Genomic DNA, 12654 nt, shown 5'->3' on the forward strand with positions numbered 1-12654 from the left:
TTTTTAATTTTTTTAATTTTTTTTTTTTTTTATTTTTCTGGTCGTGGGGCCTGAACTCTGGGCTTGGGCACTGTCCCTCAGCTCTTCAGCTCAAGGCTAGCGCTCTACCACTTGAGCCACAGCGCCACTTCCAGCTTTTTTCTTTTTGCTTATGTGGTGCTGAGCAATCGAACCCAGGGCCTTGAGCATGCAAGGCAAGCGCTCTACCACTGAGCCACCTTCCCAGCCCGGGATTATCTATCCTTAATCTAAACACTTTGTTAGAGACTTAGAACTGGAGTTCAGCTTCTAAAAACTGCAGTCCTCCATACCTGTTCTCCAAGATGGAGCTGGCATAAAATCCAGTGGCAAGTTCCCTTGCTCCTCATCCCTGTACCTGTAGAACTAGTCCCCTGATCACTGCACATCTTGGAGTAGTTGCCAGTGTTTCTAGTAATGCTAAGAACATGGTTTCTGCACAGGGCTGGCCACAGGCCAGATGATAACAAGATACAGGAAGTAGGTCAGACAGGTAGGCCAAGTGGCTGGGAAGGGGCAGGAACTTCAGAAGAGTGGTGCCTATGGCCAGGAGGCCCACCCAGGTGGAGGCATCACAGGGGACCCCAACTAAAGCCCTGGAGGGAGCACAGCACAGAGTAGGAGTGGTAGAACCATGCACTGGCCAGAGATTTTAGGGTCAGGTTTAGAGTCAGTATATTAATGAGCTGGGGGAGGATTGGAAAGGGACAAGAGTACAGGACACTTACTTTCTGAAGGCTGGAGGAGTTCAGTTGAGTCTTGTCAATAATCTTCACAGCTACCTGAACATAAGACAAAAGTCCCAAGATCACAATCTACGACTGAGCTAAATTGAGGATCTGACTCCATTTCATGCTTTTTACCTCGTGGCTCTCAGCATCCCTGTCTGCTCTGCGTTCTGCTCACACGGAAGAGGCTGGCTGCAGAGTGCCACCACTATCTACTGGAGTGCCCAGAGGATGGGAGCTGCTGCCATCCCAACCCCAGTGCTCACCTCTTTCCCAGTCAGGATGTGCCGGGCCAACTTCACCTTGGCAAAGTTACCCTTGCCAATGGTCTTAAGGAGCCGGTAGTTGCCAATATGGGGCTGCTCGTCAGCAGAAGTGGCTGAGTTGCGGCCCCGCAGCATGTTGGACTTACTGCTGGGCTTGGAATCAAGGTGTCCCAAGGTGGGCTGCAGGATGGAAACAGAGACCCTTACATGCTGCCCTTCCTTCCAGTCCCCTCAGCCCCTGCCCTCAGCTCTCTGCAAATACTGTTAAGAGGGTAGAGATGTAGAGGCCGTCTCCATGAATCTGGTAAGCATGCAAGCAAGTGTACAGTAGGTAGAACAAAAAGGAACAGGGAGGACACGGCCGTCTTTACTGCAATGGAGCACAGATCAAATCCAGTGTCAAGAACTCAGGACCAGAGCCAGTCCATCCCTGGGGTACAGGGCTCCTCTGCCTCCGCTGGGAGATCCAATCTCCTACATCCTCATGTTTACACTGTGAGGATTGCAGGAGCAGCACAGTCAGAACCTCACTGCCACACAATCCACTGCATTCATCTGTACTATTTACCACTATGAATCTGCTGTGACTCCCAGTGAGAGCGAAAGCCCATGGAGGCCAGTATGTGTCCTTTATTGACTTACTCATTTCTGCATCTAGAGACTGAACTATGGTCAGTGTTCAAAGAATCCTTGTACAACAAATGAACTAAATGACTGGGTCTGAGGTGAGGTAGCAGTCTATCCTGCTCTGCTCTCCTTACACACACAAGGCTGGGAGGACCCAGGAGTTACGACTGGCTCTGAACAGGCATATTAACAGAAGTTAAAAAGCATGTGTTCAGATGAAAACATGGCTAGAAGACTTGCACGTTCCTCACAGTGCTAAACATAGGGACTATGTGACCCAGCAATTCCATTCCTAGATCTATTCCCAAGAGGAATGAGGACCCATGTCTTTACAAAGTTGTGTCCACTAATGTTCATGGCAGCATAATCCATAATAGCCAAAAAAAAAAAAAAAAAGTTCACCAACTAACAAGGAGGCACACCCATATAATAGAATATTAGTTGGCTATAGAGAGAAATAAAGCCAGGTATGGTGGTACATGTCTATAAGCCTATTTAGGAGGTAGAGACAGCAGAGTCTCAAGTTCAAGGTCAATTTATAGTTAGGTATAGTGCTAGCCTAATGTTCATGAGGTCCTGGGTTCAAGACCTAACACATGCAGCTGGGCGCTGGTGGCTCACACCTGTAATCCTAGCTATTCAGGAGACTGAGATCTGAGGATCACATTTCAAAGCCAATCTGGACAGGAAAATCTGTGAGACTCTTTTTTTTTTGGGTCCAGTAGTAGGGCCTGAACTCTGGGCCTGGGCGCTGTCCCTCAGCTCTTCAGCTCAAGGCTAGCGCTCTACCACTTGAGCCACAGCGCCACCTCCGGCTTTTTTCTTATGTGGTGCTGAGGAATCGAACCCAGGGCCTCAGGCATGCAAGGCAAGCACTACTACCACTGAGCCATCTTCCCAGCCCATCTGTGAGACTCTTATCTCCAATGAACCACCAGAAACCTGGAAGCGGTGCTGTGACTTGAGTGGTACAACACTTGCTTTGCGCTTCAGAGCTCATGGACAGTACCCAGGCCCAAGCCCCATGACCGAAGGGGTGGGGGATGGGGTTGGTGATGGGTGGGTGGGGTGGAGAACTGACATGCTACAACATGGGACAATTCTGAAGACATCAAGTGAATAGAGTTGGTCACAAAGGAGCATGTGTTGTATGATTCACTTGTTTAAATGTCTAGAAAGACATATCTGTAGACAGAATATAGGTTAGTGACTATCTCAGGCTGAGGAGGGGGACTTGTAGGAGAATCTTTTTTTTTTTTTTGGGGGGGGGGGTCCAGTTGTAGGGCCTGAACTCTGGGCCTGGGTGCTGTCCCTCAGCTCTTTAGCTCAAGGCTAGCACTCTACCTCTTGAGCCACAGCGTCACTTCTGGCTTTTTTTTTCTGCTTATGTGGTGCTGAGGAATCGAACCCAGGGCCTCATGCATGCAAGGCAAGCACTCTACCACTGAGCCACCTTTCCAGCCCTTGTAGGAGAATCTTTAAGTAGCTGGGTGCTGGTGGCTCACGCCTATAATCCTGGCTACTCAGGAGGCTGAGATCTAAGGATCACAGTTTGAAGCTAGCCCAGGCAGGAAAGTCTGTGAAACTCAGAAAAGCTGAAAGTATCAGTGTGGTTCAAGTGGTAGCCTTAAGCAGAGAAAGGCTCAGGGACAGAACCTAAGCCCTGAGTTCAAGCCCCAGGACTAGCAAAAAAAAAAAAAAAAAAAGGATCTGTACAAAGAAATTTCAACTCAACAAATGTGGTTTCTTCTCAGAGTAATGAAAATTTTCTGAATCAATAGGGTGAAAGATACACAACTCTAATAAAAGTCAGCAGAACTTCAAAGATGGAGTTGTCTAACTGCCATTTCAAACCCACTGCTGCAGCACACTAAGACTAAGCTGGTGCCAACGCCCCATCCCAGAATCATCTAAAGCTGCCCTGGAAACTTTGAGGGAGACAGTTTGAACAGCAGGGCAACCAGAGGCATGTGAGTCAGGATTCTTCCTTTCAAGGCCCCTCCTGACTCCAAGGGAAGACCTCAAAACCACAGACAAAAAAGCATGACTTGCTACAACCCAAGGAACTGTCCAGGGTCCCTTGGTGAGCGTCTGTGGGTTCCACATATGCTCCTTAAACAGAAACAAGTAGGCTGATTCTGATTTTCTCTTCCCTGATGTGTCCACGGAGGGCTTCTGCACAGTTACTATAGTTTTCCAAAAGTCCCTTGGAGGCAAAAGACCCTATAGATGCCAGATTAGTTTCTCCACTATAAGTTTCCACTGTCCCTCATCCCCAACCTCTCCCCCCCCACCCCCCGCCTCCCCAACACGACTCTGTTCACATCAGCTGCAGAGTTCTCTGGCCCTTTTTCTCCACACATCCTGCAGCTCACCTAACCCTGGCCAGTCCTCACCCAGCGTTTGTTAGACACTTAGATTTTCAAATACCTGCTCTTCTCAAGGGAACTCAAGGGCTCACAACTCTTGGTGTTTCAGGTGGACTGGCTTCCTGAAGGCTCTCTAAGCCTATCCACAGGTCCTGAAGGCCTGGCCTCTACCTCTTATTAGCACCATCCTCCTTCCTGACAAGCTGACACTCTCCCAGGAGCCTAGGACAAGAGAATCCTTCCCTCTGCTCTGACTCTCATGAAAGATAGCCAGGGAAGTTTTCATAGTAATCCCTTCCTCCTTTCTTTTCTTTTGGTGGTACTGGGGGTTTGAACTCAGGGAGCGCTGAGCTTGCTAGACAGGCACTCTACCACTGAGTTATACCCTAATCCCTTTCTTTGGTAGCTGATGAGTCTGCTAATATTCTTTTTTCTTTCTTTTCTTTCTTTTTTTTTTTTGTCAGTCATGGGCCTGAACTCTGGGCCTGGGTGCTGTCCCTCAGCTCTTCAGCTCAAGGCTGGCGCTCGACCACTTGAGCTACAGCACCACTTCCGGCTTTTTCTGCTTATGTGGTGCTGAGGAATTGAACCCAGGGCTTCATGCATGCAAGACAAGCACTCTACCACTGAGCCACCTTCCCAGCCCCTCTGCTAATATTCTTGACAGAGTCCTTTTCTGAGGGTACAATCCAAAGGTGGCTGGAGCTTGGCAAAGTCCAAGTCCTGAAAACCTGGAACAGGGATTTAGCATCCACCTGGGAGTTTGGGCCCTTTGCCTCTCTGAAGCTCAATCTGAGAGTGCCATAGCCCATCCCTCTTGCTGTGTCTAGCCATCCAGAGGCTGATCCAATGAGATATAGCAGGATGCTATTTCCTGCCAGTGGCTGCATGCTGGACTTCAAGGAGAATCAAGCAGCATCACGGAGTTGGGAAGGTAAGGGGAAAGGGATGGTAGCGAAACAACAAAGAAGGGGGTAACAATGTTCGATAGGAAATGGACTCATTACATTGCTCATGTTATTGTAACCCCTCTGTTCAGTATCTTTACAATTAAAAAAAAAAAAAAGAATTAGAAGACTGAACCTGTCCCCCTAATGCCACAAAAGCCATCTTGGAGAAAAATCAGGGAAATCCAAGATAAAAAAAAATAAGAAGAAAAAAAAAGGAGCATCAAGCAGCCATAAGTGGGACTTAACAATCATCGTCTTCCTTATTAGTATTAGACGTGTAGACACCAGAGACAAACTGCCAGAGCTCAAATCCTGCCACTTAGCTCATATTAATGCTATTATTATCAATATCTTCCTTCAGATGGAAGTGGGGTAGGGGGAATAACCACCCTATAGATGACTTGTGTGGAGTGTTCAAGAAGGTTCCTGGTTCACAGAAAGAGATTTATGACTTGGCTCCCAACTACTAGCTTTAGGTTCCTCATATGTAAAGTGACTACTTCTCATAGGTATAGGAGAGAATACAAAGAAAATGCTTTATCCAACATTCAATAAAGAGTAATCAAGCCAGATACCAATGGTTCATGCCTGTAATCCTAGCTGAATCTGAGAATCAAGGCTAGAAGTCAGCCCTGGCAGGAAAGTTTGTGAGACTTCTATTTTATTTTGTTTTTGGTCACTCATGGGGCTTGAACTCAGGACCTGGGTGCTGTCCCTGTGCTCTTTTGCTCAAGGCTAGCACTCTACCACTTGAGAGGCACTCGAGTATCTTGGCCACTGTTCTGGTTAACTGGAGATAACAGTCTCATGGTCTTTCCTGCCCAGGCTGGCTTCAAATACAATTCTCAGATCTCAGCCCCCCTGTAATCCTACCCTAAGTAGGTAGGATTACAGCCCTGAGCCACCATTGCCTGGCCTGTGAGACTCTTACCTCCAATTAACCACGGAAAAGCCTATAAAGTGGAGCTATGGCTCAAGTGGCTAGCACTAAAATGCTAGCCCTGAGCAAAAAAAAGCTCAGGAACAGCACACAGTCCCAGAGTTCAACACCTAGTATCAGCACAGAGAGAGATGGGCAATAATTACGTCTTTAAATGCTACAGTCCATTAAACTAGAAAGTCCGGTAGTCAACAAGCTCCTGCATCTTAGCTGAGCCAACTGCAGGGACAAGGGTTCAGGCTAAGCCTCCTACTGGCTCCTGCCAGGCCTCAGCCTCTACAATCTTTGCAAGGGTGAAGGGGACTCAGCCACCCTGGCTGTGAGGGCTGGTCCCAACCTGAGTGCCCAGCAGAGAGAGAGGAGGTGTTGTTTGTTCAGGGCCCTGGAAAGCAGCGAGCCCTGGCTTCTGCTCTTTGATTACCTGTTCCAGAGCCACCAACTCCCTTTTCAGGACTGTGCTATCCAACTCCTCAGACTCAAAATACAGTCTTTCTCTTACTCCCAGGTCTCATGTTTTCCACAGGACAGATGTAGGGCAGGGTTTGGAAGTCCACTGGGAAGAACAGACAAAGAAGGAAGTACAGAAAGGGAGAGACTCCCACAGACAATGCCTCTTAGCCAAGGTCCCAGGGGAGGCCACTCTTAAAGTCCCCCTTGCTGCTCTGAAAGATGAAGAGGTAAGACTACAGGGTGGCTGTTACAGGGACAGTGTTTCTCTTCTATGGTGCACACCACATCCATTCATGTTGGCCTCAGACTCAACCAACAGGCTGGTAGGCTCAGAGGCCTGGCCACTGTTCTGGACCAAAGAAACAGGATCTGGCTAAGGCACTGCTCTCTCTTCACCTCCAGCCTTCCTGCTCACAGGAAGGCGTACAACAACATACTCCAGGCAGACTCCCAAGGTCCCCTCAGTGAAAGCAGCTTTCAAGAAAAATAAGGATACTGCTGTTAGGTCATATTTGAACCAAATGGCAGGCCACAGAGGTTCCTAAGCAGGCTGAGGGACAAGCAAAGGACAGGAGAGAAGGCAGGGTGTGGAAGGGAAAAGGGAGAGGTGTGGATCTACTGGGTCTGAGCCCTTCAGCCTGGGGATCTCAGAACCCGGCCTAGGCATAGTGCCAAGCTCACCCGGAAGACAGCCTCCACCCTGAGAGGCCTGGCGCTGACTCAGACAGACAGTCCCCAGCCCTGAATGCTGGAGGCTCTACCAACTGTTCTCCCCTCCAGAAGGGGGGCTCTAGGGATCTGCATTCAGACTGGCTTCCAGAAGCCTGAGGTTTCCTCATGGCTGGGACAGATGACAGGCAGACAGAGTAATCCCAGGCCAGCAGTGTAAACGAGAGAGAGTATTCCTTGGGCACTTACCCAGCTGGGTCCTCACCCATAGCACCTAAGAGCCCTCCAGGCTTGTTTGCCGCCAGCCTCTTTGGCCTCCGCCTGTCCCAGAAGATCAGAGTTGAGCGAAGACTCTGGGCTCTAGGTTCCGGCTTTCTTTTCCTAGCTGAAGCCTCCTAGACCCTGGACTGCCCTTCCTGTGAATTTCACTACCCCATACTAGTACCTGGGGCGCTCAGCAATTCTTGAAAGATCTGGTGTTTGAGGAGGGAAAGAAGAAAAGGGCAGTCCCAGAGGAAAACATACCCGGCTGGAGAAAGGGACAAGGACTACCAGCGACTTCCATTCAGCAGAACCTGTCAGGCAGCAAGGGCAAAGTACAGGGGCCGAGAAGGGCCAGGCCCAGGGCGGAGGCTGCCGGCTCAGCCAGCCACCCTTACTCAGCCGGTGCAGGCGACACCTTCTACCACCTCCTCAGTGAAAAGGTGCAAAGCAGCCGGGCCGAGAGGTTCCTGCCTGGGAACCTGGGCTGTGTCGCAACCGAAACCACCACTAGCAAGGGGGGGGGGGGGCAGTGGATGGCAAGGAGAGCAATGGGGGGGGGGGGGGGGGACAACCAAGACTTCCCGAGGGACAGGAAGCCTGGTGGTCACAGAAGCATGAAACTGTAGAGCAGTACACCTGAAGTAAGGGGAAGAAAGGGGTAGAAGAGGAGGGAGCAGGAAGAGAGAGAGAAAGAGGCGGGTTTAGATCAACTTCCTTTTCTCCCCTCCCCTCCCCCCTTCCCTCCCCGGAAGTGGGCTGCCCCACCCACCTGAGGTACTCTGCTGGGTAACAGCTGGAGAGGGTGAGGAGGAAACTCAGTCCAGCTCAGGCTATCATAAAGCTCTTATCTCACCCGGGGCAGGTAGGACCAGGGTAGGGGAAGATCCTTCTAACAAGGCCTTAAACATGGCTCAGAAGACCTGCTGTGGACCTTGCTGTAGGCCAGCAAACCATCTTTGAGACCAAAGCAGGGAGGGTACAAGTAACTCCATAGTGGTTTTTAACAAAAACAGCATTTAACCTTAGAAAAACGTCTACTGCTAAGGCACCAACTTTTTAGATATAACTTCAGGGGGCTTGGGGACCCTGAGAAGTCCTTTGGAGGTCTATAGGCACAAGAGCTTTTATGACTGTTAAAGAGAATGAGATGTTTAATCCTAGCTTATGCCTGGTAACAACCCAAACACACTTTTTAAGCCCTTACCAGTCCTCCAAAATGTGTGTCTTAGGGTCCCACTACCTTGTCCCCAAATAATACTGCTTCTCTGGGAGCCCAGAGTTTCCTCACCCCACCCTCCTGCAAAGCACTGAAGTCCTGGCATGTGATGAGTGTTTGTAGTCAACTTTAAGCCAGTGACCCATTTGTCCTGTTCCCAGACTTTTCTTTTTCTTTGTCAGTTGTGGGGCCTGAACTCTGGGCCTAGGCGCTGTTCCTCAACTCTTCAGCTCAAGGCCAGCTCTCTAGCACTTGAGCCACAGCGCCACTTCTGGCTCTTTTCTGCTTATGTGGTGCTGAGGAATCGAACTCAGGGCCTCATGCATGCTAGGCAAGCACTCTACCACTGAGCCACCTTCCCATCCCAGCACCTTACTTTTACTGAGGGTGGTGGGAGCTTCAATTTGAACTTTAGAACTTCCTGTTTGCTAGGCAAGCACTAATACAGAAACTGCCCTATGCCCCTTTTGTATTTTAGTTATTTTTTGGATTGGGACTCATGTCCTGCCCCCTCCTATTCTCCGCCCCCCCACCTCAGATACTAACTATACCTCCAGCACTGCTGGAAATATAGGCATGATCCACCACACCCTGCATTCCTCAACCTTTCTTGATGTGAATTAACTATTTTCAATAGTCTTCTACTACACAGATAGCAGGAGGGGAGACAGAAGCTCAGGCAAGTCACCTGCTTACAGGAACAATGCAGTTGTTCCACTGAGGCCAGAGGTGAGTATTGCCAGAGGGGTGTCACACTTTCTACCCCTTCATAGTAGAAAAAGTCACGGTTTATCTGGATACTGGACTCAGGCCCCCTGGGACACCTGCCTCTTCACTCACTAGCAGACTCAGACGCCAGAACAGGATTGAGGATTATATAGCTGTTTCCAGTTTCCAGGGTGACAGGATTCTTTCCTCAATCCAATGTGTGTGGGGTCAGTATGGAATATTGTAAAGTGAGGAAGGAGCAAACACTGACCTCATAGAGAGGAGGCTAGGGAGGACTCAGGTACAGTCATAGGGCTGAAGCCAGTCCTTCAACCTTTCCTCCACCTCTCCCTCACTTCATCTACTAGCCTTCCTCACATCTTTTGATCCTCAGCAACCATCATTCTCAATTGCCACAGGTCAATAAACCTGGAGCATTCTGGGTACGAGAGAACTTGAAAACCGCTCTGCGCTTACCAGCAGGAGGGCCTCCAAAATTAACCGGGATGGTTTCACATGGAGAATATCAAGAGTCCCCTAATATTCCACTGTAGAAGAAGCACAAAGGGCTGTCCCCTGTTTTCTAGCCAGAGTGAAGTGCCTCCCAGATGAAAGATAGCAGCACAACCTGCAACTTAAATAAACAAGGTGGTTTGCTCTCCTTTACCCTCAAAGCTGCAACCGTCACCTAAGGGCAAGGAGACCAGCAATGCAGCCCAGCATTGCAGCAATGCAGCACCCTGCAGGAGAAGGGAACCTGCAGGCCCTTAAAGCCACAGGAGCCAGAGCCTACCTGGGAAAGTAGAAAGCAAAGACTGAGAGATAGGAATAGTTTACCGTCTTCATGTCTGGAAGCCACAAAGCAATAGCACTCATCAGCCTCCAGTCTTCAGAGTCACTGCAAGTGCTGAGAATCCCTGGTCCTGGTTTCTAGCTGTTGCTCCAGCAAATAGGGAAGAGGGAGGTGCTTTGTGGAGCATCTGACTATAACCAGGGCCAGTTGCAAAGTTCAGTGAGATCTGGTTCAGAAGGGAAACTGCAGAGAAGATGGCTAGGATAGCAGGCAGAGCTCTGGAGCCTTAGAGCAAGCACACCTCTGCTACTTAGCTGACTGAACCTGAGCAACATTATGTGACTCCTCCAATGTGGAACATGAGAACACCAGCTGTAGTAGCCATTTCAAGGGTCAGAGTGAAAATTAAAGGGGAACAAGCATCCATGCATGCTCTGTCACAGTGCTTGATGCTCAGTGCTGTCTTGATGATGATTTCTATAATCTCTCCACTTGTTTCCCACTCACAGGCTTCTCTGGACGCGAAGGAGAGTTGTAATCTTCAGGAATTTAACTCTAAGTGCCAGTGTACCTAAGCTGTGGTATTCCTTTGAGAACAAGGCAATTCCTGCCATGACTAGGCTGTCAGTCAAAGAGAACCCTTTCCCTAACATGAAGCCACTTTGCCATGGGGCTGGGGGTGGGAGGACATCTGCACAACTGCTGGATATGTAGCCCAAAGGAGGATGAAGGTGGTCCTGCCAGGTCCTGCCTGCACTCTTCTCATTAATAACTTAACTCTTTCTAGATAGGGCCCAACTAACAGCTGATATACCACATACCGTACCACATGGTGCCACGGGCTGGGGGAAGCTCACATTGCCAGCCTTGCGCTTCATTTGGCTCCTCCCGTACCAGTGGGTTACTGTAACCATGGAGACCAGTGAGTTCCTCCATATCACAGGAGAGCCAGCCTGCCAGCAGCCCAGGCTCTGGGGATGGGGGTGGTGGGGGGAGGCAGAAAGCAGCCTGCAGCATAAAGGTTTGGCTCACTTCACAGGACTGACTGTGGGGAGGGGATGTATACCAATGAGCCCTCCTCCCAATCTAACCTCATTCTCTTTGCTTACTAGTTTGTTTTGGGCATGTTCTCTGGACTCGGCCTCACTGTTATGTACTGGGAAGCTGGATGTGGCATGGTGGCTGGACCTGGGGTTGGGATCCTGACTCCACTAGGCTGGCTTCCACAAAGAATGGGGAGGAGACATGCAGAGGCACACACACTGCAGGTCATCTCTCATACAACGCTTTCTGCTTTCTCTTCAGTGATCCGGGGAAGTGAGTGCTCATCTCTCTATTCCTCTCAAATCTGGGCATGTTCTTAGCTAGGAGCAGCTACTCTCTTCTCAGAACTCTCACAACCCACTCTTATTATTTATTTCTTCTGTGTCCCTATACCTTAACTCCTTCATCTTCTAGAGATCTAAGTGTCCTTAGTGCCCAATGGTAGGTGCCCACACCCAACTAGTTTATGTTAAAATGCTTGCAGAATACAACAGGTACAGCTTTTTGATCCTTAAAAGTTGCCCTCTCCTGACCTCCAAGGGATTAGACAAGGACAGAGGAAATACCACCAAAACTTCTTGTTGGGACACCCATTTGTCCTCTTTCAAGGTACTTGTTGCCCTTCAAGCAGGTAAATTAATAGTATCTGTCAAAAGGAGGACTACAATCTGTTTTATTCTTGGCCAAAACAACGCCCAGAACAGCATCTGGTAAAGTCATGAACAAATAAACATTCATAAATGAAAACATGTGTTAGGGCCTGGGCACTGGTGGCTCACACCTGTAATCCTAGCCTCTCAGGAGGCTGAGATCTGAGATTGAGGTTTGAAGCCAGGCTGGGCAGGAAAGGCCATGAGACTTTTATCTCCAATTAACCACCAGCATCAGAAAACCAGAAAGCGGCTCTGTAGCTCAAAGTGGTAGAGCCTAGCCTTGAGCGGAAAAGCTCAGGGACGCGCCTGAGCCCTGAGTTTAAGCCCTGCAACTGACCATCTTTGGGACCTACATTGACAAATCATGTAATCATGTCAAGGTACAACTCATCAGACAACATCCAAGTCACCTTCCCCTACTTCCTCACAAAGGGGAGCCCTCTTACCTATGACTACCACTAGGCCTTCTCCTAAGACAGTCCCCACTCACTATCTTCAATACCTTCGATTCTTTGCCAACAGAACTGTCATGTAGTAAACTGGGCATTGATAGTTTACACCTGTAATCCAGCTACTCAGGAGGCTAAGACCAAGGATCACAGTTCAAAGCCAGCCTGGGTAGGAAAGTATGTGAGACTATTATGTTCAATTAACTACCAAAAAGCTGGAAATAGCACTACGGTTCAAAGTGGTACAACACTAACCTTAAGTACAAAAGCTCAAGGACAGGGGCTGGGAAGGTGGCTCAGTGGTAGAATGCTTGCCTTGCATGCATGAAGCCCTGGGTTCAATTCCTCAGCACCACATAAGTAGAAAAAGCCGGAAGTGGGGCTGAGGCTCAAGTGGTAGAAGAGCTGAGGGACAGCTCTCAGGCCCAGAGTTCAGACCCCAGGACCAGCATATACTAACAACAAATCAAAACAAAACAAAAAACCTGTCATGTGGCCAGGTGGGTTCTG

The 12654-nt window shown here is 49.2% G+C and overlaps 1 protein-coding gene across 6 annotated transcripts in view; it reads right to left on the minus strand.

The window, feature by feature from the left end:
* Positions 1 to 12654, minus strand: part of LOC138806855 (serine/threonine-protein kinase MARK2) — a 72685-nt gene that overhangs the window by 14847 nt on the left and 45184 nt on the right. For 4 of the 6 annotated variants that reach the window (XM_069992271.1, XM_069992270.1, XM_069992268.1 and 1 more), the window contains exons 2-3: positions 1013 to 1192; positions 747 to 800 (exon numbers count right to left, since the gene is read on the minus strand). In XM_069992271.1, the coding sequence (XP_069848372.1) occupies positions 747 to 800; positions 1013 to 1192 (234 nt within the window). Of the gene's footprint in view, positions 1 to 746; positions 801 to 1012; positions 1193 to 7542; positions 7967 to 12654 lie in introns of those variants that run through there. The other 2 variants (XM_069992269.1, XM_069992272.1) reach the window with 2 other exon arrangements.

Source organism: Dipodomys merriami, unplaced genomic scaffold (genome assembly GCF_024711535.1).
Source record: "Dipodomys merriami isolate MVZ:Mamm:240054 unplaced genomic scaffold, mDipMer1.0.p SCAF_409, whole genome shotgun sequence".
NCBI lineage: Eukaryota > Metazoa > Chordata > Mammalia > Rodentia > Heteromyidae > Dipodomys > Dipodomys merriami.